General features: G+C 50.0%; 13 protein-coding genes and 2 non-coding genes across 15 annotated transcripts; 8 read left to right on the top strand and 7 right to left on the bottom strand.

The window, feature by feature from the left end:
- The first annotated feature begins 144 nt into the window (after nucleotides 1–144).
- On the top strand, nucleotides 145–218 carry YALI1_F16687r. The gene has a single exon. It is a non-coding gene; the product is annotated as a tRNA-Ala (tRNA).
- Nucleotides 219–890: 672 nt separating this feature from the next.
- YALI1_F16656g (uncharacterized protein) lies at nucleotides 891–3,239 on the bottom strand (the record flags this gene model as incomplete). Its single annotated transcript, XM_505330.3, has 1 exon — nucleotides 891–3,239. The coding sequence occupies one exon, from the start codon at nucleotides 3,237–3,239 to the stop codon at nucleotides 891–893; it is 2,349 nt and encodes a 782-aa protein (XP_505330.3).
- A 517-nt stretch (nucleotides 3,240–3,756) lies between these two features.
- On the top strand, nucleotides 3,757–4,108 carry YALI1_F16649g (uncharacterized protein; the record flags this gene model as incomplete). Its single annotated transcript, XM_068283369.1, has 2 exons — nucleotides 3,757–3,870; nucleotides 3,914–4,108. 2 exons carry the CDS (start codon nucleotides 3,757–3,759, stop codon nucleotides 4,106–4,108), a joined length of 309 nt encoding a protein of 102 aa, XP_068139470.1.
- A 704-nt stretch (nucleotides 4,109–4,812) lies between these two features.
- YALI1_F16639r lies at nucleotides 4,813–4,905 on the bottom strand. Its single transcript has one exon. It is a non-coding gene; the product is annotated as a tRNA-Lys (tRNA).
- A 628-nt stretch (nucleotides 4,906–5,533) lies between these two features.
- On the bottom strand, nucleotides 5,534–7,432 carry YALI1_F16614g (uncharacterized protein; the record flags this gene model as incomplete). Its single annotated transcript, XM_505329.2, has 1 exon — nucleotides 5,534–7,432. One exon carries the CDS (start codon nucleotides 7,430–7,432, stop codon nucleotides 5,534–5,536), a length of 1,899 nt encoding a protein of 632 aa, XP_505329.2.
- Nucleotides 7,433–8,793: 1,361 nt separating this feature from the next.
- On the top strand, nucleotides 8,794–10,674 carry YALI1_F16600g (uncharacterized protein; the record flags this gene model as incomplete). Its single annotated transcript, XM_505328.3, has 1 exon — nucleotides 8,794–10,674. One exon carries the CDS (start codon nucleotides 8,794–8,796, stop codon nucleotides 10,672–10,674), a length of 1,881 nt encoding a protein of 626 aa, XP_505328.2.
- A 512-nt stretch (nucleotides 10,675–11,186) lies between these two features.
- Nucleotides 11,187–11,978, bottom strand: YALI1_F16568g (uncharacterized protein; the record flags this gene model as incomplete). The annotated part of the gene is made up of 1 exon (XM_505327.4): nucleotides 11,187–11,978. The coding sequence occupies one exon, from the start codon at nucleotides 11,976–11,978 to the stop codon at nucleotides 11,187–11,189; it is 792 nt and encodes a 263-aa protein (XP_505327.4).
- A 1,263-nt stretch (nucleotides 11,979–13,241) lies between these two features.
- Nucleotides 13,242–13,682, bottom strand: YALI1_F16551g (uncharacterized protein; the record flags this gene model as incomplete). The annotated part of the gene is made up of 2 exons (XM_068283368.1): nucleotides 13,242–13,543; nucleotides 13,586–13,682. The coding sequence occupies 2 exons, from the start codon at nucleotides 13,680–13,682 to the stop codon at nucleotides 13,242–13,244; spliced, it is 399 nt and encodes a 132-aa protein (XP_068139469.1).
- A 2,245-nt stretch (nucleotides 13,683–15,927) lies between these two features.
- YALI1_F16527g (uncharacterized protein) lies at nucleotides 15,928–16,232 on the top strand (the record flags this gene model as incomplete). Its single annotated transcript, XM_068283367.1, has 2 exons — nucleotides 15,928–16,006; nucleotides 16,057–16,232. 2 exons carry the CDS (start codon nucleotides 15,928–15,930, stop codon nucleotides 16,230–16,232), a joined length of 255 nt encoding a protein of 84 aa, XP_068139468.1.
- Nucleotides 16,233–20,226: 3,994 nt separating this feature from the next.
- On the bottom strand, nucleotides 20,227–21,036 carry YALI1_F16478g (uncharacterized protein; the record flags this gene model as incomplete). The annotated part of the gene is made up of 2 exons (XM_068283366.1): nucleotides 20,227–20,319; nucleotides 20,401–21,036. 2 exons carry the CDS (start codon nucleotides 21,034–21,036, stop codon nucleotides 20,227–20,229), a joined length of 729 nt encoding a protein of 242 aa, XP_068139467.1.
- A 1,690-nt stretch (nucleotides 21,037–22,726) lies between these two features.
- On the top strand, nucleotides 22,727–23,056 carry YALI1_F16459g (uncharacterized protein; the record flags this gene model as incomplete). The annotated part of the gene is made up of 2 exons (XM_068283365.1): nucleotides 22,727–22,820; nucleotides 22,866–23,056. 2 exons carry the CDS (start codon nucleotides 22,727–22,729, stop codon nucleotides 23,054–23,056), a joined length of 285 nt encoding a protein of 94 aa, XP_068139466.1.
- Nucleotides 23,057–23,577: 521 nt separating this feature from the next.
- Nucleotides 23,578–24,126, top strand: YALI1_F16451g (uncharacterized protein; the record flags this gene model as incomplete). Its single annotated transcript, XM_068283364.1, has 2 exons — nucleotides 23,578–23,633; nucleotides 23,679–24,126. The coding sequence occupies 2 exons, from the start codon at nucleotides 23,578–23,580 to the stop codon at nucleotides 24,124–24,126; spliced, it is 504 nt and encodes a 167-aa protein (XP_068139465.1).
- A 1,263-nt stretch (nucleotides 24,127–25,389) lies between these two features.
- YALI1_F16431g (uncharacterized protein) lies at nucleotides 25,390–25,736 on the bottom strand (the record flags this gene model as incomplete). The annotated part of the gene is made up of 2 exons (XM_068283363.1): nucleotides 25,390–25,641; nucleotides 25,689–25,736. 2 exons carry the CDS (start codon nucleotides 25,734–25,736, stop codon nucleotides 25,390–25,392), a joined length of 300 nt encoding a protein of 99 aa, XP_068139464.1.
- A 45-nt stretch (nucleotides 25,737–25,781) lies between these two features.
- On the top strand, nucleotides 25,782–26,424 carry YALI1_F16426g (uncharacterized protein; the record flags this gene model as incomplete). The annotated part of the gene is made up of 3 exons (XM_068283362.1): nucleotides 25,782–25,886; nucleotides 25,950–26,111; nucleotides 26,161–26,424. 3 exons carry the CDS (start codon nucleotides 25,782–25,784, stop codon nucleotides 26,422–26,424), a joined length of 531 nt encoding a protein of 176 aa, XP_068139463.1.
- Nucleotides 26,425–26,746: 322 nt separating this feature from the next.
- On the top strand, nucleotides 26,747–27,244 carry YALI1_F16417g (uncharacterized protein; the record flags this gene model as incomplete). The annotated part of the gene is made up of 2 exons (XM_068283361.1): nucleotides 26,747–26,950; nucleotides 27,074–27,244. The coding sequence occupies 2 exons, from the start codon at nucleotides 26,747–26,749 to the stop codon at nucleotides 27,242–27,244; spliced, it is 375 nt and encodes a 124-aa protein (XP_068139462.1).
- Between the last annotated feature and the right edge of the window lie 247 nt (nucleotides 27,245–27,491).

Here is a 27,491-nt window from a genome sequence, read left to right as displayed (position 1 = left end):
AAATCTGCTTGAAACTCCTAAATCAGTGAAACTCCGAAATCAGTGAAACTCCAACATCCATAGATTATGATTACCCAAAGAGGCAGTGATCCCTAACCCATTACCCAGAACTCAGTTGCACATGTCCTTGTTTTTAAAAAATCAGGGCGTCTGGTGTAGTTGGTTATCACATACGCTTAGCATGCGCGAGGTCCCCGGTTCGATTCCGGTGTCGTCCATTTTTTTTTTTTTGAGGCTAGAGATGGGTTATTTTAGCGTACAGATGAATGTATCTATGCCTGTGTCATCAGTTCTTTTTATGCTGCCTGCCAGAGTCCTTCGAGACGAATGGTAGACATGTTTCTGGGTGGAGCAGAAACTTCCGACAGGATGTGCAACGCGAGGAGTGCAAAGCGAGGAGTGCAAAGCGAGGCTTCGCAATTTGATCGTCAATGATTTCAATCAACTCAAGTGCCCGGGCACATTGTATCATTTGATAGTGTTGACCTGTTGTGAAGTCCTGTCAGAGATTTACTTGTACTCAGAAGAGGGAGAAAAGGGCGGAGAGAAGTAATACACTTGGAAATCGAGATTCTTGGCTATTGTCCAAACTTTTCAAGTCCATTGGCTTGCTCCGTGACTTTTGATAAGAGTATTTCGCTGCCCAATAACACTACGGAACGGCTGCTTGAGTTGACACCGACAACCTCAAAGTACGCCATATCAACGCGATTGGAAATGGGGTGTTGACTGATTCATCAAGTTGGAGTACACACTGATACAATCGGCCCTGCTCTACAATATTCTCTCTCAACTTATCAATCAGTAACATTATTCTATATACATTAGTGTAGTCTACCTTCATCTGATGACCTCTGTCTACCAGACATGCAGCTTGACGCTAGGTTGGTTCACTCCTCAATCTCTCCAGTCTCGTGGTTGGCAGGAACGTAAATGTCGCCATCCTTAACAGTCACGTGCACATTCTCGCCGGTTCGGGTTCGGCCCTGGATCAGATGGAGAGCCAGTGGGTTGAGCACCTTCTTCTGGATGAGTCGGTTGAGAGGTCGGGCGCCGTACATGGGGTCGTAGCCGTGGTCGACGAGGAACTGCTTGGCCTCGTCGTCGACAAAGAGCGTGATTCGCTTGTCCTCGAGTCGAGCCTGGACCTCGAGCAGCCGGATGTCGATAATCTCGGTCAGCGCCTCCTTGGTCAGTCGGTTGAACACCAGAGTCTCGTCGATTCGGTTGATGAACTCGGGGGCGTAGTGCGACTTGAGCGCCTCAATCACCTTCTTCTTGGAGTCGGGAGAGTCCGAAATCAGATACTCCTGGCCAATGTTGGAGGTCATGACCAGAATGGTGTTGGTAAAGTCCACCTTTCGGCCCTGCGAGTCGGTCAGCGTACCCTCATCCAGCACCTGCAACAGCAGCTTGGACACATCAGGGTGGGCCTTCTCAAACTCGTCAAACAGAACCACGGCGTAGGGCTTTCGTCGCACCTTTTCGGTCAGCTCTCCAGACTCTTCGTAGCCAACGTAGCCGGGGGGAGAACCAATGAGTCGAGCAATGGAGTGTCGCTCCTGGAACTCGGACATATCGAACCGAATGATGGCATTCTCGTCGTCAAACAGAAACTCGGCCAGACCCTTGGTCAGCTCGGTCTTACCGGTACCGGTGGGTCCCAGGAAGATGAACGAGGCCACTGGACGCTTCTGGTTGGTGAGACCGGCTCGGTGGAGTCGCACTGCGTCAGCCACAGCGTCCACGGCCTCGTCCTGGCCCACAACACGTGACTTCATGCACACCTCCATATCTAGCAGCTTGTCCTTCTCGCCCTTCATCATGGACGATGTAGGGATGCCGGTCATTCGAGAAACAACCTTGGCAATGTCATTGGGGGTCACAGAGTCGTGCAAAAGAGACGAAGAGCCGGCGTCGGAGGACTCGGCGTCCTTGAGAATCCGCTCCAGCTCGGGAATGTCCTGGTACTGGATCTTGGAGGCGGCGGCAAAGTCGCCGGTTCGTCTGGCGGTGTCGAGATCGGTTCGGGCGCCATCAAGGGTCTTTTGGGTCTCCTTGATCTGGTCAATGGCCCGCTTTTCGTCCTCCCACACCTTGGTGAGCCGCTCAATCTCGCCCTTCTTGAATTCGAGCTTCTCCTCCACCTTCTTTCGTCGCTCCACCGACAGAGGGTCCTCCTCCTCTCGCAGCGACTCCAGCTCAATCTCCAGAGTCACCGTCTGGCGCTCCAGCTCCTGCAGCTCGTCGGGCTTGGACTCGTGCTGAAGTCGCAGGGCCGAACAAGCCTCGTCAACCAGATCAATGGCCTTGTCGGGGAGGAACCGGTCGGAAATGTACCGGTTGGAGTAGACGGCGGCAGTCACCAGAGCAGCGTCGGTCAGTCGCACTCCGTGGTGCACCTCGTACCGCTCCTTGAGACCTCGCAGAATGGAAATGGCGTCTTCCACGGAGGGCTCGTTGACCATGACCGACTGGAATCGTCGAGCCAGGGCCGCATCCTTCTCAATGTACTTTCGGTACTCGTCAATGGTGGTGGCTCCACAGCACTGCAGCTTACCTCGCGACAGAGCGGGCTTGAGCAGGTTGGAGGCGTCAACCGAGCCCTCGCCCTTTCCTAGGCCCAGCAGCAGATGCAACTCGTCGACAAAGAGAATCACCTCGCCCTCAGCCTTGTCAATCTCCTCCAGAATGCCCTTGAGACGTTCCTCGAACTCGCCCCGGTACTTGGCGCCGGAAATGAGTCCCCCCACGTCCAGAGCTATCACCCGCTTGCCCTTCATGGACTCGGGCACCTCGCCGTTGACGATTCGCTGGGCCAGACCCTCCATGATGGCGGTCTTACCGGTTCCGGCCAGACCAATCAGCGCGGGGTTGTTTTTCGTTCGTCGAGACAGAATCTGGATCGTTCGCTTGATCTCCTCGTCTCGACCAATCACCGGATCTAGCTTGCCCTCCTTGGCCTTTTCGCACAGATCCACTCCGTACGACTCCAGGTACGACTTTTCGCCACCGGGGTTCTGGGTCATAGTGATGAATCTCGGCGATCCGAGGCTTCCTGGAGCCCGAATCATCGTCGGGGTTCTGATGGTGCCCCATGTAGAGCAGCTGGTAGTAGCGGAGGTCGTAGGTCGAACAGCAGTACTCAAAGCTCTGGTCTGGACCTGGGTCCTTGTGCTGGCGTGAGCGAGAGGTCGCGCCCTCAATCGCTGCACGTTCTTTGCGTTCACTCGAAACATAATGTTGAAGTAGTAGTTAGCGTGTGCGTTTTATGTGTGTCTGCTCCGCTACCGCTGCTGATATATATATTTGGCGATGGGACCGTCAAAGTTAACCGAGCTGAAAGTTGAAGGCGGTTCTGGAATCGTCCATGGCGATTATTGGGACCTGTGGCGGTGGCAAAGGCGGGAGAGACGGGAAATCAACTAAACCGAGGATGGAGAAGACGATTATGTGGTTTGTTGACGTGTACTGCCCCTGCTAGCGTCAGTAGATACGACATCTTCCGCACATCTAAAGGCATCACATATGCCTACGCCTTAACCTAATCGCGAGGCTGAGACTGCCTCAGTCTGGCCCTCGTAGCAACCCTTTCGCGGGCCAATGAGCGGGGAAATGTGCATGTGGGCGGTGGTGTGAGCAGAGGCGGCAGCAGTGTAGCATTCGTACAGTATTTCTGGGCGGAGTGGTCGCAGTACGAATCGACAGTGGTATGCCTCTTCCTAGAGCGGGAAGGGTGGTTTTGGACCATTCAGAATGAGCGCTAGATGGGCGATTTCACGCCCGGTGGCAAAGAAACCGATTTTAACCGGGTCAATGGGAAGAATGGTGGCGAAACGGGAAAAATTTGCGGTTCAGGACCCATTCCCGGTGATGTTTCGGCACTATGGAATCGGGTGGAACGTTGTAGAAGGCCTTGGAATCTTCTAGAATGTGGTGGATGTTTGGAGAAAAGGAGACCATGAAAGCGGCAAAAACCAATGGTAGAAACTCGCTGGTGGTTGATTCAAGCTCATGTCACCTCTCACAACCCACCTGGACGTTTTCCACTCTCATTCCAATAACCGCAGTTTGGTTTAGACCAAAACTCTATCGAGCCAAAAAATGACAGCCGATATTTACACACGAGAATGTGACAAATGGGCCCAAATTGACACCGAAAGTTGATATAAAGGCTCTAAATGACATTGCAATATACCAGCTCTTCAATTGACCCTGTGAAAATTGTAGTTTTCGAGTTTCTCTAAGATCAGGACAGGCAAATGGGGGATTCACGAGATGTTCATTTTTCTGGATCAATAGAGGTCGTAGAAAGACAATTTTTTTACTAGAGTTCACGGTGAGTCTTATAATGTATTTACAACTTTCACCTAGTCAACCCCATCGATATTGACCGAGTTAGAGACACTATTCTCAATGTGAAACTAATTCAAACGATTATGCATGATAAATGCAAGCCCCACTGATAACGGAGTTTAATATCTGGGACAAAAGACGTACCAAACGTGGTGTTAGTGGTGATAAACAACAAAATTGAATCAATAAATATATTTTAAAGTGTTTGTAGATCTGATTTTCAACTTTTTCCGTGCGAAAAACTGCCCAAAACATCTCAGAATATGACTCCACTTTTTTGGTGAGCAATTTAAACAACATTTTTATCTGACATGGCTACAACTTCCAGCACAATGTACCGGTACTGTACTTATGAAAGGGGGCTAAAACCAGTGCACAATTTTTATCCAAGGCGAGGAGAAACAAAAACAAAAGAAAAACACCAAAAAAAAACAAAAAGGAAATTAACAATGTTAACTCCCCCACAGGGGCTCGAACCCTGGACATTTCGGTTACCATGCCTTTAGGGTTACTAAAAGCCGAACGCTCTACCAACTGAGCTATAGGGGACGAAGGTTAATTTGTCAACGGCGTTGGAGACACAAGTAAAGTGATACAAGTCACGTGATTGAATAAAAAATGGTAAAACCAAATTTTTTTTTGGAAAACCCTGGGGTTAGATGTGGAGATGGGGAGATGGAAGCAGTTTGGGGCGGTTATTTCTGGAGTACGGCTATATGTTCATGCTTCCAATCCAATACCATTCATTATCTTTGTCGTTGTCGACGTTGAAGATGTGCCCAGTTGTGATTTATCCATAGTGGATTGGTTTACGAGCTGTGAATTTATAGATATCGTTTCAACGGCGGAATAAAGACAACTCGGTGTGATAAAACCACTCTAGTTTCGTATGAGACTTGATTGGAGTCTTCAACTGGATCATTCAGCAAGTTATAGACAATGTAACATTGAACTGACTGCCTTCGATCTACATGATTCAAAGAGTTGAGTCATGAGAATTTGAAGAGGATGGTAAATGAAGCTCACAAACATCCTACTGTATCTCGCTACAATGAGCATGGCTTAAGTGACAAGTAACTTCACATTATCTCGGCGATACACGCAAGCACCCTCATCGCCTCGCCTATCGTAAAGTCCAATGTCATAAATCATTATCGTTAATATATAAATAGGTCTCCTATCCCTTTGCATCCGAGTAATCCTGGCGATGGAAGCCAGGAATGGGTTCAAAAGTGGGAGGAGCAGAGTCTGCGTCGTACTCGGGTACTCCCTGATTGTCGACTGAGAAGCCAGTCTGCTGAATCACGGTGAAGGACGCCAGAGAAGAGTCGTCCGAGTTGTCCGAGTCGTCATCCGAGTCTCCATGGGCAGCAGCTCCCCCTGAAGGACCAGCCACGGGTTCAGGTTCAGGTTCTGCAGCAGCAGCAGCAGCAGCAGGAGAAGTAGTGTTTGCTCCCTCGGACTGGCCGGGAAGAGGAAAATGCGTGTGTCCCACAGCCCGAGTGCCTCCGGAGGAAGGAACTGGGTGCTGGGAAGGTCGACTGGACTCAAAGGAATGCACAGACGAATGGTTGTCCTGGCTGTACTGGTCATTCTCTTCGTCATAAGTCTCCTCGTCGTCCTCCTCTCCATTCTCCTGAACAGTGGGAGTCCGTCTGTTTCGTTCAATGGACTCCTCCTCCTCTTCCTCAATGATGGCGTGCTCGTAATGGGTGTTGTTACTAGCTGCAGACTCTCCTCGAGCAATTTTCCAAATCTTGCGAGAGTACATGGGCAATCTGGCCCGTTTGAAGAACTGGAACGACTGTCCCTCGCCAGCAGAAGTAGGAATGTTGGAAGTAAAGTGGTGGTCGTTGGGAGACGATCTGAAAGGAACGTCGTCTTCCTCCATGCGAGAAGGATACTTTGTTCGCCCTCCTCCAACTGTTCCTCCTCCGTTGTCGCCCTTAAAGTCCAGAATCTCGTCTCTATACACCTGACGGCCCAGGACTGATTGTCGTTGCTCTCTTCGCTCCTGGTACACAATCACATTGGTCCATTCCCACACTACTACCGAGGCAGCAGCGTCAGCCGTCCACCGAATGAAGTCTGACCAGCCTGCAATCCAGTAATGAGCAATATCAAACACGATAAAGACCATGGGCAGGATCATGGCCAACCACGAGATGGCGGCCATAACTATAGACGTGCGAGAGTATGCGTATTTGCGTTTGGAAATGGAGTAGATGACAACCACCACGAGATAAAACACCTCGAGAAGAAGCGAACACAGAGCTCCAAACACTGGAAGCACCGACTTGGCATTTCGAACGTACTGCGACCACGGGGGAATGAAGTTCAGACACGCCCAGATGGTGGCATTGGTGAAAATCAACGTGGACCCCACAACTGCCAATCGAGTGTTGATTTTGGGCACGTCAAACAGCCGAATCACGACTTGCAAACGGGCCAGCCAGGTGATGACACATGTGATCACCTGCAGAATTCGAAATGCCCATCCTCCCATGATTTTGTGTCGTAGTTCGTATGCATTCTGGTATCCTTCATTGTATTGCGATTCCAGGGTATCTGTGGCCTGCGCCAGAAAAACGGTCAGCGAAACCGCCGTAATCAGCACCGCAATCTTCTGAAACAGAGGAGACGGTTTTCTCGACAGAAACAGAATGATCAGCAGCATCCAAGCTGTGACTGTGGACGCCGCAATGGTATAAGCGATGGGCGTGACCGAGCCGTAGAATGGGTCTCGTCGGTCGTTATGATGGTACTTTTGGTATTCGCTCCAGTCTGGAAACGACTCCTCTGGTCTTGGGGCCGGAGCTCGAGTTCCTCCCAGAGCACACTGGGGCCGGAAAACCGCCGGCGCTTGCAACTTAACCGTGCGGTTGTTGTCGGGGTTGTTGGGATCCACTATCACCAGGGTGCCTGCTGGAATAGCATAATCAATGCAATGGGAGGGGTCCGATGGGAGCTGTAGAACGGTGAAGTTGCCCGCCGAAAAGCTCGCGTTGTCGCCCTCTGCCAGATGCGACACCTCAGACAGCTCGTTGGCCACGGGCGTGGGCGCGTCGGAGTGCATCACGTTACGGCCGTCTATATCGGGGCTTCTGTAGGCGGTTTGTGGCTTGTCGTTGTCGTTTTTTTATCGCCGCCGTTGCCACTAATTAGTCGGACTGCCAGTCCTCTGTGGGTATCACGACCGGGTAAGTTGGGAGTTTGAGTCGGGGGCGAAATGAAACTTAAATGGGGAAGGCACCGTTACCCTGCAGTCAGTATTTGTGAGGGACTGCGGGAGGCAGGCGGCGTGTGAAAATTTTTCCCAATAAGGTTCGCACGTGGATAAGGTGGCAAAAAAAATAAAAATGCTGATGTTGTTTTTTATTTTTTGTTGTTGTGTTGTTAGACAACACGTCACGAATGGGGTGGTGGGGGAGACGAGAAGACGCACGGGGGCGGAAATGCGTTGATTTTTCTTGTGTGTGTGTTTTTTTGCGCGTCTTAGGACGGGCTCGAACGGGCTCGTTTGGTTGGGTCCAACTGCACATTTCTGTGGAGGAAACCTTGTGTACATTCCAGAGCCATAGTATGGTTTCCTAAACGGGACAGGCCATAATAAAACGTGTGTGTGGGAGGTGTAGTAGGGGGAGCCCAAACTACAATCACAACGACGTGGTTAAGCACCGCACCCTTGAACACCTTCCCCCCGCCCAACCCCAGCTTGTGCACGTGAGACGACAGGCGGTGCCAGCAACGGAGGAAAAGAGCGGGAAAAAAAATAAGGTGGAAATGGGCGGTCGCTCCCCGGTCTATATATATTTGCGACTTGTGTTTGTGTCCCCACACACCCTAACCCCACACAACTAATTACATTACTGTGTAGCTGACCGGGAGGCCCCCCAATTTCGCGTGGCTGGTCTCAAGGTTACTGAAGGACTTGGTGGAGAGATAGTTGGAGACGACCGTGTTGAACATGTTTGGCACAAAAGGTGGCCGATACATTGCTCATTTTGCCGCCATTTTTTTGCGTCATCACCAGGCTAGAGTCACCGCTACCAAATTAGCCCGGGTCTTAACTCCCCGTCGTTCCGTCCACCGTCGTTCGTCCCTCCCTCTCTCTCTCTCTCTCTCTCTCTCTACCCATCTCTTAGTGTGAGTCCGCCACTGAAACCATAACCCAGCTATTCCCACTTTTCATCACCACACACTTGCACCACACCCCAGCGTCTTTGTAAACAAGACCGCACACCCCTCGAACGCGTCGAGCGAGCCGCCGAGAGCCAGAGACGTGACCTTGAGGAACCGCCGAGTCCGAAGAAGCCGAGAAAAAAAAAACCGCGACAAAAACGCTACCGCAACGTTTGAAACCCGAAACGGAAACACCAACAGCACAAGAGACACACATCATCCAAAGTCGCGCCCCCATCATCCACGCCACGCACCATGTCATTTGCATTTGAGGGCCAGCCTCAGCATAGCCCCTTCTTCTACGAGGGCCAACAGCATCAGCATCAGCATCAACATCAACATCAGCACCACGCCGGCCCGCAACACAGCAGCCAGCAGCACCCCCAGGGCCCGCATCAGGTACAGCAGCAACAACACGTCCCGCCGCAACACCAGGGCCACCAGCAGCATCAACAGCAGCAACACGCGGGACCCGCGCCCCCTGGAAAGGTGAACCTGACCCAACTGCCACGCGACGTGACCCCGCGTGAACTGCGGCTGCTGTTCGCTTTTGCACCCGACTTTCTGCATTGCGAGCTCCACAAACTGCCGTTTGGCGACGACTCCCCCATCGGCACCGCATACTTCCGCACCTACACGGCCGCCATCAACTGCCAGGTGACCCTCGACGGCCGTACCGACCTCTTTGGTGACGACACCTATCCGCTCAAATGCGAGGTGCGTTCTTCGCGACACTCGTCCAGTGGCACCCCCAACAGCAGCGGAGCCGGCGCCCCCAACCCCCGACACAACTCCGTGTCGTCCAAGAGCCGCTTCTCGTTCGCCCAGCAGTACCCCACCCCCAACGGAGGCGCTGGAGGCGGACCGTCGTCGCTGGAAATGCCCATGCAGAACATGTCCGTCAACCACTCCACGCCCTCCCACCACTCGTCTCAAGACTTTGGATACCCGCAGGAAGTCTTTTCGCCCACGTCTCCGCGGTCCGTGTTCCCCGCCTCAGGCTCGGTGCCTGAGCTCGGTCTCCCCAGACCCATGCTCGGCGCCTTGTCCTCCGGCAAGGCTGTGCTGCTCGAGAGCTCCAGGGATGACGACGAGTACAACGACATGGTCAAGGGCCCCGTCAGCTGGTTTGCACGAGATCCCCAGCCTGGACAGTCGCAGCAGCAGCAGTCTCAGCAGGGTGGCCAGCAGCAGCAACAGGCCCAGCAACAACAGCAGCCCCAGCCACCCCAACAACCCCAACAATCGCATTCGGTCCCCTCGCAGTCGACTCCGTCGTCGTCAGCGCCTTCCACGGCCCACTCGCCCATCTCTAAGCCCAAGTCGCCCGTGTCGCAGCAGCAGCAGCAGCAGCAACAGCAACAGCAGCAGGACGACGATTCCAAGCGAGACGCCTCCCGTGGCGACTCGTCTGGAGCGCCGGCTAACGCGCCTACGGGCCCTGCATCGCAGTGGAGCGATAAGCGGCGTACATCGACGCTGCGGCAGTTCCAGAACGGCGGGAAAGGGCCGTCCGCTGCCAATCCCCCCACCGCGCCGGCCAACTACGATGACTCGGCTGTTTCTTCGGGCGAGTCGTCTCCCAGCGAGTCCACCATCTCGCTGTCGTCGGTGGTGCCCGTGCCCACCAACTCGGTGGACGACCTGCCGCCCATCGACACGTCGGCTGGTCCGGGCGCCGCCTCCCGCATCGTGGTACCCTACTCACCGACCAACGCGTCCACCACCATCCAGGTGCTGCAGAACGGCGGCCGTGTGCTTCCCCCTGCCAATCCTGCCGACCAGAACCCCCCTTGCAACACTCTGTACGTGGGCAATTTGCCGATGAACACGACCGAGGAGGAGCTGATGCAGCTCTTTTCCAAGCAAAAGGGCTACAAGCGGCTGTGTTTCCGCACCAAGATGAACGGGCCCATGTGTTTTGTGGAGTTTGAAAACGTCATGTATGCATCCAAGGCGCTTAACGAGTTGTACGGAAAGGGTCTCAAGTACAGTGTCAAGGGCGGCATTCGGCTGTCGTTTTCCAAGAATCCGTTGGGCGTGCGGAGCAGTGGCGGCAGCGGAGGGTCGTCGCAGCCTCCCGTGAACGGTGGCCGACAGGACAAGAGGGACTATAATGGTGACTACTACTACTAGTTAGGTAGAGTGAGCGTCACAGACACTTTTGAAGTGGTGTATTTGTATTGAGAGCATATAGCATAATAACATGAGTGAACATTGGAGCGGAGGATACTGTATGGCTTCTCGGGTGCTGGAGGGTATAGTTATGTTTGGAGACAGTATAGTTCACCTAGGTGGACTAAATGAGTAGAATCTAGTAGTGAGTATACTATTGATATGAGCTTTACAGAGGGTGATACGAATACGAGATGGGTTAATCAAGACAGCATATCTCGGGTTGAGCGTGTCGGTGTGGGGTTATGACTCTTGTCCTTGAATACCAAGTGTTCTCATTTGATTCGGTTGCTCCTGTGTTTTCGTTGGCAAGTCATTGACGTTGCTTTCATGAAGATTGAGTACAGCACGTCTTGGGCACTGCTGGTGTGGTCATGTGTATTCGTTATTCATTCCTGGCGTGCATGTCTATGTTTCAGTTCCATTTATGTCCATGCGGGGTTGGTTGTCGTTTGCCGGGTCGTATCATGCATCTATTCGCCTTTGGTCTTGAGAATCCGATCGACCAGTCCCAGCTTCAAAGCCTCGTCGGCGTTGAAGAACTGATCAAGACCAATGAGAGTGTCTACTAGCGAGTGGGTCAGGGTCTTTTGGTTGATGGTATCGATCCAGGATCGGTCCGACGACAACAACGACATCAACGGGGTCGGTTCTGCCACCTCATGAGTCTCCTCTGCTCCTTCCTCCTTCAGTCTTCCCTCCAGGCCCAGTTTCATGCTATCGTAGTACAGTTGGATGATTCGGGTTCGGATCCGTTGCAAGTGGAATGTGTGCAGCTCCACCAGCTTACTGCTGCCAACAATGCCTCCCAGTGGTTCGTGTGTCATGATTGTCGAGTTTGGGGTCATGATGCGGTTGCCGGGCGCGCCACAGGTGAGTAGTAATGATGCCATACTGGCGGCCTGGCCGAGACAGACGGTGTGGACGGGGCTTCGGATGTAGTTCATAGTGTCGAGAATGGCGAACCCGGCCGTCACGGCGCCTCCGGGCGAGTTGATATACATGTGGATCGGTTTCTGTGCCGATTTGTGTTCCAGATAGAGCAATTGCGCCACCACCGAGGTGGCCATGGAGTCGTCTATGGGGCCGGCCACGTGCACAATTCGCTCGTTGAGTAGCTTGGCGGGGATGTCGTGGATGGAGAAGTCGGAATATCGGCGTTTTTGCGTCACCGCGGCCAACTGTCGGACCCGTGGCACCCGTGAACTTCCTTTTAGTATCGCTATCATGGGTTGTGGAGTTAAAGAGGTGGGATTAACGTGCATGGTGGGTAGAATATGGCTGCAGGCGTGATGAGAGATAGCTGTTATCTTGTGTGGAGAATGAGGGGGATTTGGGGTCGAAAATGGACTGCTAAATGTATGTAAAGGTGTTTTTTTACACCGCTGGATGGACAATTCGCCATTTCGGCGTCATTTGGAACCCCCTCAGTGGGGTTTGTGGAGATGAGTTTAGTGGGTGTGTTCAATTAACACATCTCAGTATAGTTGGCATTTTAGTTGGGTGTGTCCAAGCTGTAGTAATCATACAGCGTTCGTACTGTTCAGTTAATACCCCAACACATGCCAAATCTCTAGCAGAACGTAAAGAATTCACACCTATTCTCTAATAGTCGTGTTTCAGCTGTATCGAACCACGTCTTTGACAGTCTTGCAAGTAGTTCACCGCCATGAGACGCTCAGTTGTACATTCTCAGCGCTGTTTTGGAATTGTCAAAAGTTTTACTTGGAGTTGTGGAAGCTCTTGAGTGCTACGAGCTTGGTACTTGTGCTTGTACGGCTTTTCTGTTGTTAGAATCCTGAGAATCCTGGAGTGTGTAACTGGGTATTCAATTCTTTTTTCAGATCAGGAAATCCAGGAAAATTTCAGATCAAAATCAATTCCGTTGATTCACATTAGTGTATATTGAGATTGAACTTTTTTTTTTCTTTTTTTCTTTTTTCCCTTTTCTTTTTTCCCTTTTCTTTTTCTTTTTTCTTCTTTTTCTTCTTTTTCTTTTTTTTCTTTTCTTACTTTTCCTCTTGCTTGTTTACGATTTAATTAAGATTAATTCAGAATAATTCAAATTAATTCCGTTAATTCACACGTACAGCATAGTGAGATTCTCAAGAACCCTTGCATGTATGTTTGGACTTGTTTTTTCTTTTTTTATCTTTTCCCTTTCTTCCTTTCATTTTCCTTCTTTTCATTTTCCTCCTTTTCCTTTTTTTCTTTTCCTTTTTTTCTTTTCCCTTTTTTCTTTTCCTTTTTTCTTTTCCTTTTCTTTTGTTGGAATAATTCAAATTAATTCGCACTCAAGCAATCTGATAAAAAAACACCAGAGAAATCAGAAGAAACTGCCGAAAGTGCAGAGTAACTTGACAACCATACCTGTCTCTGGGGCTTCAGGCAGTATTGTATAAGACCCTGTAGTCCACTTGATTGTATCACCACATTGTCTCGCCACATCACTGCCACTGCTGTAGAAGTCCAACCGACAAAAGTTGTATTGGCGTCATCCGCGGAGAAGGAGGGACTCGGTTATGGCGCTATTGAACCCACGATACTGAGATTTGACAGGAATAAAGAACCTGGTTAGTCCTGTTTCGGGTATCCAAGTACCTGTTCGCAGTTTTAGGAAGGTCAGAAGTAGGTACAAGTACCGATATGTACAGGTGCAGACGTGCTCGTACTAGTACGGTCCTTAACATACCAAATCCTGTAGTAGAGTAGTGAAGGAGCCGTACTGACTCATGGCCTCCGTTATCGACTCCCCATTCTTGACTCTCCATTCTTGACTCCCCATTCTTGAATCTTGCAATCTCGACTCTTGAAAGTCTCGACCGGATCCCTCCCACTTCGGAACACGGCCCACCACTAGGTTAGACCTAACGCACCATATCCAACCACTCTGGCGCAGCTAGCTTTCGGCTATGCGAACAACAAAGACGGCCGACTGGTGAGGCGAAAGATATGGTCCCATTTGTCATCTGCAAATGTGCTTGTTGCGGCAGCCTTGTTCTCTCCCATTTCTTTCTTTCTCTTTCCCTCTGCTCCTTGTCTCGTATTGCTCTGTCTTTACCTCGCAGTGCAGCTCATCTGGGCTCGTATACGCGGGTCCGAAACCAATATACGCATGCACTCCAGTCGGGCCACCTTGATTGTGCCGACCATCAGGCCATGCGCCGGATTCGTGAGCACAATAGGGATCTGACATGAACAGCTCATTTCCAGCACAAACAAGTCGTTTCCAGCACAAACAGAGCATTGTCGACATAACGTACCACCCACCGCTCGATCTCTATACTGTATGTTGATACTCGTATAGATTGAGTTCCCCTTGCCCCTCCCTCTCCCCACACACAAGACGCTGGTTGTGGCAAGAGCACCAGACGGTCGGCTGTGGGTGGTAGGTAGTGCGGATGGTGACATTAGGTGTGTGGCGGAAGTGGCGCAAGCAGCACGAGCTCGAGTACAATTGCGGGAGGGTACAAATGCGGGACTTCTGTGACACTACACAGACACAAGTTACCTTGCACCATACAGTACTTTCGGTGTGCCTCGAGCGATTGCTCTTGCTGCGGTGTTTCTACGGCGTCTGTCTGTGTTCAGCAGCAACGGTTCCGTGGTGGTCGTGGTGTTTGGGGGCTGGAGTGGAGAGGGTGGATTTGGGATGGACGAAATGGGAAAATGGGGAATTTAGGGAAAATTGGGAAAATTGGGAAAATTGGGAAAATGGAGACCTCATAACAACAATGGAATCATCTCGACATTGGCATCTGATTTGGACCCTCTTTTAACCCTCCTTGACCCCCCTTGACCCCCCTTGACCCTCCTTGACCCTCTTTGACCCTCTCTGACCCTCTCTGACCCTCTCAACCCTCAACTCCTTCCGGACCTCGCACCCTGCAACTTGCAGCTTCCTTGTCTCTGCAACAGGACCAACACGGAAACTGTATGGGCCCTTTGTGGGTGCACTATTACGGTATCGTACCGGTTCATGTATCGAGCATACATTGTTTTCGTCCTTGTATTGTCCTTGTATCGTCCTTGTATCGTCCTTGTATCATCCTTGTATCGTCCATGCATCGTCCTTGTGTGATGTGATATCTTTGTGCCAGGGGTCACAAGCGAAGATACAAGCGAAGATATAGAGGTTAGACAATACCCGTTAGACAAAACGCGGTCGGACAAAGCACAGTCGGACAAAGCACAGTCGGACAAAGCACAGTCGGACAAAGCACAGTCGGACAAAGCACAGTCGGACACTCCAGATGACGCAGTATTGGCCTTCATTGATCATTTTATATATACAGATGTCTACTGTAAAAAGGATACAAGGTGGATACAAGTGGATACATGTGGATACATGTGGATACAAGTGGATACAAGTGGATACAAGAGGTGAATACAAGGGTGAAGGATGAGCTACGGTGCAAGATGAGCTACGGTGCAAGATGAGCTACGGTACGTGAGGAGCTACGGTACGTGAGCTACGGTACGTTCTACTTGTAGACTTTTGCCATCTCTCTTACAAGTCGCGCACTGATATACCGGTGTAGTGTATGTACTGTACATACTGTACCGGGACTCGTACTCGTAGTGTCGTTCCCATGAGATCTGTTAAACACGCAACGTCGACAGTTCGCCCACTCTCTGCTAATACCTTGAGTAGTTTTCCTCTGGTAGAAGCTCTGGTATTAGCTGTCATCCTATTGGCCTCGAACCACTTCCAGCATGTTCGGGCTTAACGAATCTCTTCAGAGAGATCGCAACCGGACTCGCCAACGTTCGTCACATCGCGCATGCCGAACTCGTCGGGCTCATCGTCACTCGATCTTCAGATCCATCGCCTGTATCAGATGGACTGCCCTATATAGAATGGTCACAAGATCGAAGATGTGGTATATGAACACTAGTGTCGCCTCACGTTCTTCACCTGGCCCTTACAGCGCCCCACTAACCACGACATCAATACAGTCCAACACAAGAACAACGCTATATTGTGATGTCAGAATCTCTCGATACAAGGCCAAAAGCCGACTACAGAGTAGCAGTCGTCGCACCCATTTGACGAAGAGGCTCCGGACTCTGGAACTTTCCAGGTTCCAAATCACCTGCAGGACTTTTCGCACTCATCTCCCGTGAGTAAAGAAAGCGCTTGAGTCGTCATTCGGTCTACACACAGCGAATGGCTACTTTCCATAATCACCTGGAGCCCATTACTCCGCTTAAATGGTCTATCTCAAGAGATGGCAGACATATTCCATAGCAAAACCGGCAAAAAACTCGCTAATCATTAATGCCCATGCAAGTAGCGAAGGGGCTTGGTACAGATGCCATAGGACTTTGGTGACTTCAGAGACATCTCCAACGTTTTATTCAAGTCTGGCAGATTAATGAAGACCCACTTGTTTGTCCGTTACCCGAAGAGCCCATCTGGCGTACACCATATAGAGAATGGAGCACTGCCGAATGAAGCAAGTAATGAGATACCTGTACTTGTTTGGCCACTGAAGAGCAGACAGTTAAGCAATTGAAGAGCTGACATTTACTTGTTCTGAGCGGGATCATTGCTCCGAAGCTCGTTCAGATGAAGTCGGAGCAGTGGGAGGACAAGAATAACAGTTTGGCGCGGCCTTGAATTGAGGTAATGATCCTGATGGAATTCCCGGGCGAAATTGGCGGCTTGGGCGACCGCATCCCTTCGCTTGAGCAGCTCCACCAGAAGACTAGAAGGTCTGGTCCGGCAACGGGATGGATAAGCTGACAGTGGAGTGTCAGAGAGAGCAATTCGGATCTCTCGGATCTCCCAGAGATACTTCAATTGTCTATAAAATATAGACGTGCTCATTTTCCGCAGCGAGTGTGTTTGTATTCAGATCTTCGGGCCTGTACCGGCAGTAACAGAAGCACCACAAACCAGTTGGTAATGGTCTCTGTGGGTCGAACAATTCAATTATCAGCAACAGCTTCTCTCTTGAGTGACTTTCAGAGCCCCAAAAGCCACAGAAGAATGATATAACTATATTTTTTTATTTTTTTATTTTTTTTTTTATTTTTTATTTTTATTTTTATTTTTATTTTATTTTATTTTATTTTTTTTTTTTTTATTTTATTTTATTTTATTTATTTATTTTTTTTTATTTTATTTTATTTTTATTTTATTTTATTTTATTTTATTTTTATTTTATTTTTTTTATTTTATTTTATTTATTTTTTTTATTTTATTTTATTTTATTTTATTTTATTTATTTATTTTATTTTATTTTATTTTAATTATTGCCAAGACGACGATAAACTAAACCTAAACATTTCCAAGCCGCACGGCTGACGGTGGCCGTTTTGGGGTATCTCTAAAAGTTGCTAAATGGATTCAATTCAAATGAGACTTGGACTGGAGATTATTTGGGGTGCTGTGAAATCACATAACAACTTTTGATCACGTGATGTCCTTTTCGCGGCATCAGACGCCTCTATTTGAGATGAACATGAGCCGCACGACCAATACTCTAGAGTCTTGCCTAAAGCGGATAGAGAACATTGACAGACACACACGGGCTCAGACAGACACAGAAACAGAAACAGACACAGAAACAGAAACAGACACAGAAACAGATGACCTCCGCTATCACCTCCATTCCGCCATCACCCCCATCACCACCCAGGCGTCACCCGGACTTGTTTGTGTGATTTCCCAGGCGATACAGAGACACAGAACAAATGGACGCCAGTGTGAGTCTGAGACACCATCAGTGAATATGAAGGTAGCAGTCGCGGTTGATTCTCAGATCAACTGATTCCCTGTTGTCATTGGCACTTGGCTTATCGTCATCAGCAGTCTCAGACCACGGTTTGAGTAGTCACAAACTGTAGCAGCTTTTTGACGCACTCAACTGAAGCAGACCATCATACCGCGAGCACTGTACGGCCCCCAACTCACAGTATTGATGAGGAAGCGAGAGGCTGCACTTGCAGCTGCGATGGGTGACAGAAGATGCAAGGGCTGCTAAACCACAGGCCGAGAACTCGCATCATGTTGGACAAACAGTCGAGTCTCAGATGATCCCGTTCGTGGTAAATCCACTTGACCTGGTGTTGTGGTCTGTCCACCCCCCTGGAGAACGGAGACAACTCTCTCAGGTTTCTCCCTCACTGCTCTCTCAGGAATCTCCGAGAGTGGAGAGTTGTGTAGGAACATCCCCTGTAAGTGATGTCTAGGTTGTTCATTCAACAGTCTATACCTCCAATGATCTCTCCAACTGTCCAATGCTTCAGTTGATCATTGCTCCAGCAGATCTCCAGCAGTTCAAAGCTCCAAAACTGAACACCCCAACACTATCTCAAGCTACTTGTATCTGCATGGCCAAGTTCTCTGTGGTATACTGACTACAGTACATACGAGTACACAGTACAAACGCTGATGATCGCTCAGTGAGTACAGTACAATGCGATACAAGTACAGTCTGAGAGCTGGTGCATGGAACGCACATTACTCTTCTTCGATAGATCTCGAGGACTGGAAATCAACCAAGTGATTGACATTTGCCAGGAGTTGGCCGAGTTCAGTACTTACGAAGCACGTACTCGACTTGTGATACATCTTTTTCCGTGGATTCAGAAGATTTCGACCAGTTCCTACCCCAACTCCTACTCTCACTCGCACGCCAATATGTCAGTTGTACCTCCAACTGCTTCTCTATCTCTCTATCTATCTCTTTGTCTCTCCACCAGCCTCTCAAACACCGCACAATCTGTTTACATCCACAGCTGATGGTTGTACATTGACGGCTGACCGTCTCTCTGTTGACTTTCTGTTGACCCGTCTGTTGACTGTCTGCTTTCCGGTCCTTCCTGTCTCAGTTCTATTGACACCTTCCGTTCTGGGCGCCTTTGATGGATTCGATCGACGTCTTCGACGCAGCAACCATGTGCCATGGACGAGCCGACGAGCCGACGACATGAACCTATAGCAACTGGCAATGGCGATGGTGTACATACGGACCTCGTACAGTACGAGTACTTGCGCCTGGACTGTACAACAAAAACTCGCCCTGAACTACACCTACCGGTACTTGTACTAATTAGTCCATTAGGTCCATTAACTCCATTCAAACGTCATCAAAAACGTCACCAGGAGACCTACAGACCACATTCTAACCATTCAAACATTCCAAACACCTACCAAACGTGAAATCAGCACAATGCTATTGACAAGTCTCTTGTCCCTGTTAGTCCCCTAACATTCCCGTCAGCCGCGCCACCGCGTCACCACACCATCGCCCCGCGTCACCACGTTAAATCCGTATAGAAGATATGTCCGGAATGAAAGATTCCACCATACAGCCGTCAACGCACCTCCGACTGTTTACCCACTCTACAGTGCGCGTCTGGCGTCCCACTCCAACGCTAATTTGGCCGAGTTTGACGCAGAGACAGACCTGAAGCTCCGTCTCATCAATGCCCTTGTTTTCTGCCGTCTAAATGGCGCATCTGGGTTCAGGAACTGACGCTAACAGCCGTGTAGATCATGTGCCAATGTCGCAACGTTGGGTAGAACGCTTGAGGTCGGGCAACACATGAACCGAAACTACGGGCAAAACACCCAAGCCGGGCAATTCAAGCCCAGAACCCCCTTGAGTAACCCCATCCAACTCGCTCTTACTCAATCCTACTGGAAATGCTACTTTGAATTTTTTCCTCATTTTTGCGCTTATTAAAATGAAATAAAAAAATCTCAGTCTCCATCGTTGCTAGGGAACCCAAGAACCCAAAATGATGATTCCCCGCGCAGCACATTATCGACTTCGGAAATACACACACCTGGTTGCTAGGGGAGCCGCACTCACTCGGGAGAACGTGAATGATGACGACGGTGGCTCCTGGTAACACATTCCACAGCAGTGTTTTGAAGAGTCCCAATCGGGATGTTTATTTCCGAAACTAGCAACTTTAAGGTTTTTAGCTTCCAAAAAGACACATTCCTGGTCCTAATCAGGACACCAACGTCATAGAAAGCCAATACTACATTGACTTTTATGTTATTTTATTTATTTTTGTCTTTTTTTCAGTACGGCTAAACATGAGTGTATGAATAAAATTAAAATACAAGGTGACAATTGGGTGCAGTAAGAAATTAAACTGAGGTGACATGTTTTCAAAAGGGGTGGTCCAAGAAGCAGAAGAAACAAGACTAGAGCCGGGTATTAGTATCATGTCGAGAAATTAGAAAAGAAGAATCGCAGAGGGGATTTTAGGTGGGGGGGGGATTGGGAAAGTTTTAGCACCAATTGTGTTGTCTTGTAATGAAAGGGAATGGGGGTTAACACGGGAATTGTGACCGTGCTGTTGTTGTCGCAGTTGTAATCATCGTCGTCTTTGCCATTGTCTTCATCATCGCCTAGATCGACAAGGCTGCATGTTTCGTCGTCATCTTGTTTGTTTTGCGATCGCTGCGCATCAAAGACTCACAAGGGGTCGAAGGGGTCGATATGTGTGTGTCTGAGTTGTGTTTTGGTGTCGCTCTATTGTACATTATGCGGCCGACGTGACTCCAGTGGATTTGGACTTACGCGAAGTTCTAAAGAATTTGTTAGCACGGGGTTGTTTCTCAGAGTACGACTCGACCTTTGGTTAGTAAGACTATCACAAGGCCAGCGCGATTCTCCACGCGAGGGGGGAGATTGGGCAAAGCAGTTAGTAACTCACCTTAGAGGACTGCTTTCGGGAGCAGCAGGCAAACCCAAAGAAAAAGAGGGTGAGCAGCAGAATGAACTCGGTGGTCCAGATGAAGGCAAACATCTTGGTGCCCAGGTGGGCCTGGTCGAACTTGCCCTTGGCCTGGGAGTAGCAGGCGGTGGACAGGGAGGCGGCAATGGTCCAGAAGAAGACGGAGATGGCGTTGGCGGAGATGGCCAGTGCGGAGCCCAGACGCGAGCACAGCGAAAAGAGCGACACAAACAGAGTGATGACAGTGAAGAAGAGAGAAATCAGGTAGAAGGGGAAGGCGAACCGGGTCAGGTAGTACCACTTGTGGGTGCCAATGAACTCCTGGGGGATGCCCTCTTCGGTGCCAAAGTTTCGCACGGGGTCAAAAGGGAAGTCGGCCTGGTTCTTGGAGCACTCGAAGTTCTTGTTGTCAGTGGACACGCCGCAGAAGTTGTAGGTGGTCCATCGGGTGAAGTCGTGAGCCCCGGGGATGTTGGAGGTTTCCGCCTCCAACCAGTAGAAGTTGTTGAGGGGGGCCGAGTCTCGCGCGCCGGCAAGCAGCACGAAGAAGGACAGCAGGGTGGCTCCTGCAATCAGCAGGATGGTGAAGGCGCCAATCAGGGGTCGGAGAACCATTGTAGAGGCGGGTTGTGGGTGAAGATGGGTGTAAGTGTTGGTTGGTGTAAGTGTAAGTGTAAGTCGCGGACTATGGACGAGGTGTTGGACAATGTCTCCGGAAAGTTTTCAAATGCACAAAAAACGGGGGGCCCCGGGGGGATTTATTTGGTTAGACCTTGCACCTACCGCCAAGCTTTGGCTCAGAGAGCTACGGGCGGTTCTTTGTGTGGTAAACAGCAATCGGAGGCAGACTGCATGAGACTGTAGACTTTGTCCTGCACGTTGACAAACCTTGTGTGCGCATTTGGGGATTGGATTTTGGACTTTAACAGAAGAAGAAAAAAAAAAGTTGGGGTTGTTTGGTAACCGAGGACCGTCGCCGGACAATCCAAGACCAACAGACGGCCAATCAGAGCGTCGCATTCGTTCCACCAGCGCTACATGCATAAATGGCATCTATTGCGCGGTCGACCACGTTGCACCCGTCGCATTTATAGCCCCATCTAGTCCCATGATCCCCCCTCCCCCTCCTAGCAACCATTGTGAGTCTAATAGCCTTACGTCCCAAAAGGGTAATTGGTTACCCTGGAGTTGGAGTTGAGAGTGGGAGTGATTGTGGTGATTGTGGTGATTGTGGTGGTGATAGAGCGTGGTGGGTGGTCGTGGTAGAGTGGTGGATGGTTGTGGATGGGTTAATTTGGTCCTTTTGGTCCTTTTGACCCTTTTTGTTCCTTTTTTCGCCGGTTACCCCTGAACGAAATCTGACCAAAAGAAAATATTTCAAGAGAGCAACATGTGATGGAGATATGGGAAATGGGAGAGGAAAATAGGCAAAAATGGCAAAATGGCAAAAATAGCAAAAATAGGCAAAAATAGGGGGAAAATAGGGGAAAATAGGGGAAAATTGACAAAATAGGCACATACAACTAGAACTATGGCTAAATTCCAGAACCCATAGAAAACCCCAAAATCCATTGTCCCCATGGCCCAGAAAAGTACTCACACTCCCTCCCCAATTCCCCCAATCCCCCCCCGATCTTCGCTCCACTGCATCGAATTTGAATTTCAATTGTCTGCACTTGCCTCACTGCACTCTATACGCACCATACGCACTATACAGCGTTTGCATGCACTGTATGGGGGCGGATTATCAGGCGGCGATACAGTGTGAGAGAGAGTCGAGAGAGGTGAAAAAAAAATATTGCCGATGATACTGCCGACGACGCTGCCAATGATACCGTCACACCACCAATAACTCCACCTCTTCCTCCACCACCTCCAATGTCACCGCTGTGCGGCTACTAACCCGACCCTGACCCGACCCTGAACCAACCGCCAAATCTACGTCGATTCTAGCTCCACAAATCGAGGCTGAAAATGGCACCTATCCTGTAGCCGCACGTCACCGTGCAGATGAAGCAATGACAGTGTTAGTTGAGTGGGCCATGAGTGGCTATGGTCAGGCAGGTTCGTTCGAGCGGCGGCGGAGTCGTTGTAGTTGCAATGCTACATACGACCTTGCCATTCTGACAGTGTGACGTAGTTGGTGCTATTATTATTATCTTTTTGGTTATTATTTTCCTTTTTTTTCCTTTTTTTCCTTTTTTTCCAAAAAAAACCCCTTTCGAGAAAAATTCAGCTGAGTGATGCGACCGCACCTCCATGGCCGTAGCAACTACTGCACTGCTTGGAGACGCCGAGCACTTCTATGCATCAACGTCTGCAGAAAAGTCAGGCGGTGCTGAGCCACGATGCAGTTGCAGTTGGACTTGGAGTTGGAGTTGGAGTCGGTGCTCCGCCTGGTGTCCGTGACAGTCAGTTGATGTGAACTCCGCCTCGGTCACCAGTGGTCCCCTCAACCAAACGTCAACACTCCGCCACAGCTTATGACCTTCAATCTACCAATGAACGGACTCCCTTTACCGCCGATTTGGCTCTCAGACTGATTCTCACAGGCAAACCCACTCTCCCTCTCGCTCAAACCCACTCTACCTCTCGCTCAAACCCACTCTCAGTCTCACTCAGACTCAGACTTTAATCACCGGCGTAGCATTCATTACCTCTCATGTGCACGGTGAACTTTGCCATAGCCGGTTTGTACTGTACTCGCTCTCGCACGGCGTAGCAAGCGCAGCAGTTGATCGCGCGTGTGGTGACGACTGCTTGTTGGTGACGACTGTTGTGGGGACGACTGCTTGTGACGACTGTTCGGTGACAGCTGTTTGTGGTGCCGACTGGTGGCATAACATGAACACCATTCGCCCCGCAGTCGGCATTCGGTGAATAACGCCCGTTGGCAACACTCACCATTGTTTTAGCCCCGAGCGGCTGTTGGTGCTCAAGTTGGTGCGGTAAGTACAGTGCGGATGGAGGTGGGACTTGCAGAATATGGCAGCATCTGCAGGCAAAAATCTCACTGTAAACATCTGTCTGTCGACAAACATGTCACTACTTGTAGGACAATGTGTTGGTGGATTGGTCCGTCTGGTCCCTCTTGGAGATCGGCTGTCTGTGTCTTGGATATTCAACTTTGAGTGACTAAAAGTTTTGGTCGTAAATATGGACACGACCGGGTCTCGAACCTACGTCCATAAGTATGTCACCCAACATGACTTGTGTTAGTTAAATGGGATATATATATAGTTGCAAGTCAAGTATAGGACCTCGATATTGTATTTCCCTAGAAAAATAAAAATAAAAAAATCGCTGTTTTTTTTTAAAAAAAAGGGGGAAAAAACAACGTCCAAAATTGACGAAAAATGCTCTAACTCGTCATTGACCAGAGGCATCGATCGCAACACTGACTGCGACACAACTGCGACACAAGTCCGACACCAACCCACCCCCGTGTCATTCTCACGACTTTATCATGCGACTCCAAGTCCAAACTCCCTTTCTAGCTGTCACGATACTCTCATCCGGAGCAACAACCACATGACAGTGGCCGAATCCGGGATCATTGGAGGCAAGGGCCACCCAGTTGTCAACCACCCTCACCCACCCTTTACCCACCCTAGCGCCAAACTCACTCCGCCATTAACTCCTTCAGACCGTTGTGGGCTGTGTCGTCACATGGTCAGAAGACAGGGCAATGTTGGCGATATGTGATGGGCGACAGGCGATAGGCGGCAGGCGATAAAGCGGCGGCGTGGCTTTGATGCGATCCTCGCCATCGTCACTCTACATCGTCATGCGTCACTTCACCGTTCTATGCCGTCCCTCCCTACTGTACCCACATGGAATGCGTTTGCGAGGCGTAGAACATGTCACGCTGGGCTCCACTCCAACTTTTTTTTTTTTGGTTTGCGCCGAAAATAGATGCACACTAATTTCCAGTGGACCCAAGCAAAATGGACTGACATGAACTAACTGAGGGTCAGAGGGTTTCATGTGATGTTGCTAGTCAGCTATTAATAGACGGCGTGCAAATACACGATAGTATCGTGTGGAACAGACCAACTGGAGACGTGCTGGAACCTGGAAACCAGTCACGTGACACGAACAAAGAATAAATGGATGGAAAGGGGGGATGGGAACACGAGGCATGGTATATCACGTGACTACAGATAAAGAATGAAGGAGACAAGTCACGTGCCATGACTGGCAATGGGCTGACTACAATCATCGACTTCTCGTAGGTCCGATGCTCAGAGCACGGTGGAGACCTACAGGGCGACAGTTCCAAACGGGATGTCACGTGACCACGACCAAGTCAGACAGCCGGGTGTGCCAGACAAGTCATGTGCCATGGCTGATCTGACAGGGCCACGACCTGTTGAGAGCGTTCCGAGCATGACAACGGGGTTGGTGATTGAACGAGATTCAGTAGAACCCCCACCAGGACCAATTTTGCTGGTGGCGTCTTGGGCCAGTTGACCGGCTCATTTTTGTGGTTTGGGGATGTCGGTAGAGCTCCTGACTGCTTCTGGCGGTTCCTAACGGCTCCTAACGGCTCCTGAGAGAGTTTCTGGCAACTCCTAGACTGACGTTTCTCAATCATGGACTCTGGTTTGTCGATTTCAATAGACTAGGTCGACTTGACGTGGTGCCTCCGACTGGGTAGGCATGGAATGGATCAGGCTGGTTCTCAAACGACTTCCTGTGTCGAGCCGACTTCATGTGTCGGAACTGCTTCTTCCCGATGCCGAGGAACCTCTGCGAGAATGTTTGATCGAATCCGTTTGACCCGACCCGACGAAGTCGATCATACGACGACGATGCCAACTGCCACCGAGAGACAGGATGATCAGACGGACATTTACGCCATCAACACAACCGACAAACCCGGTCTCAATCGATCAACCCGGTCTCTTTTTGATATGAACAAAGCTCGATGAGAGCCCCGAGTCAGCAGACTCCAGTAGACTCGCATCAGTCTGACCTTGACAGACCAATGACCCAATTACACACCAGCGAAGACGTTTGAGCTGGCATTTGGTCCACCAGCACAACCACCACCGACGTGATTCTGGTCAACATCGTCTTCTTCGTTCGGAGTACGTGCCTCTCTGTCACGGAAACAGAAGGTGAACCTGTTGTAATGTGCTGAGTCGAGTCAAACGTGGCCATATTTCTGACAAAAAGCGACAGTTTGGAAATCGGAAAAATCGCCTCGATGCACCCCTACCGCCCCTCCCACCGCTAACAAGGCTGAAATCCCAGCAGCCGACCTGCCCCCTACCCCTCCATCTAAGCGACCTTTTCCGGCAGAGGTCCATTCATCCCCTAACTTCTCCCCAGCCAGAAATACCTATCCAACATCAATGTCCCTATCGCCTATTCTCCTGGAGAGATCAGCTAAGGGAGAATCTGTTCTGCAGGTCGCCCCATTCTTCCAGCCGCCTACGCGTCTAGAACTGCATGAAGGTGTTTTCGAGGATCAATGACAACTGAGAGTTGGCGGTTTGGAAGAGCCTCACAATTTAATCTAGGAAAACGGCAATATTGGTTTTGGTCGAGAGAATCTCCGAAATACCGCCCGTGAAAAAAGACAACCGAGGGTTATTAGAGCCTTCCAGAGTCACGAGAACCTCCCAGAGTCACGAGAGCCTCCGACAGTAACGAGAACCTCCGAGAATCACGTTATTTGCATCGTTGGTCACGTGACGGGGTTTCTCCACAACTAAAGTCTCCGCTCTTGAGGTCGAGTGCACCGAGCTCCTCGATGGCATATCGGAAAACATTTACAGAATCCACAGACAGAGGTCACAGGACATGGCTACAGGACATGATCACAGTTCACACGGTTCACTAGGTCCATTCAATACAAGTCTCTCTGTTCTCGTCATCGAAATAACAAGACACGATTCCTCCAATCAAGTTGCCCCGTCCGTCTCAGGTTGGAATCGCTTCAAATTGAGCTCAAAAGGGCCTCAAAAGTTTCGTCTGAGTTTTATGAGAGTCTAGAAGTCTCGTTGGAGTTTCTGAATGGACTCAGGACCTCTTGGAGAGTTCCTGAGACGTTGTTCGAATGGTACCTGGGCCGGCCCTACTCTATTGGCCATGTAATGCGAACGAATGCATTGTACAATATGTACTTACAGCAAGTAGTCTGACCAGGGACTGGGCCGAGGAGGAATCGCACAAGGTGATTGAGTCGGTGGTGGCGAACCGAGTCTGTTTTGGAGACTCACCATCCAGTCGAAGGACGGGCTATCGGATGTCGAGTAGGAGGTTACTACTGCATGTCACATGACTGAGCCTGTTCTTCCGAGTCTTTCCAGTTATTATGAGTACCTGTTTTGACAAAGCAGCATGGGGCCGTTTGGACTCCGAGGTTGTTCATATGGGGCGCAAAATAGTTCAGCTGCTGTCCAAATTGGCACCCAAGTACCATAACCAGAAACGCGTTTACGACGACAAATCAGTCGAGTCAGAAGGTCGGGAATGTACAGATGAGTCATTTGTAACGCGATACAGGGCTGATGCAAGGGTTTGTATCTCACTCAGACACCAACTGACATTACTGACTAACTGACATTCCGAGCTCGATAACCCAGTGACTCGCCGGACTCTGAACGTTCTGGACATTCTGGAGCTAGTGAGAACTAGATAGGGACTGGAGTACGAGGCAAAAACAGGCCTGGGACTGCTACAATGGACCAGACCATCTGTGCGTGAATCCGAAGGAGTCTGTTCACGAGACATTCACCACTGTCAGATGGAGTCCAAAGAGGGTTCGGAGTGCAATCTTCATGGGACCACAATGGAGTATGTCTGCCCCTGAGTGACAGCATGACGTATCGCCATCCAGCTTCGTCTTCTGAAGGGTTGGGGAGAGAGGAACGTCCACGCGTTTCCAAGAGCCTTAGCGTTTATCTTAATCGTCTAGATGAGACCTACACTCTTCACAAGCGATTCCCAGAGAGTTTCTATCTGATGGGTTCGTTAGTGGGTGGGATGGGAGATGGGTAAGACTGTACAGCGTGCAGCGGTGTCTGTGGCTACCCTGTCTGATTGTCTGATTTCTTGTC

This window comes from Yarrowia lipolytica, chromosome 1F (genome assembly GCF_001761485.1).
Source record: "Yarrowia lipolytica chromosome 1F, complete sequence".
In the NCBI taxonomy this organism is placed as follows: domain Eukaryota; kingdom Fungi; phylum Ascomycota; class Dipodascomycetes; order Dipodascales; genus Yarrowia; species Yarrowia lipolytica.
The sequence above is the reverse complement of the archived record's forward strand: the minus strand, read 5'-3'. Positions and strand labels throughout refer to the sequence as shown.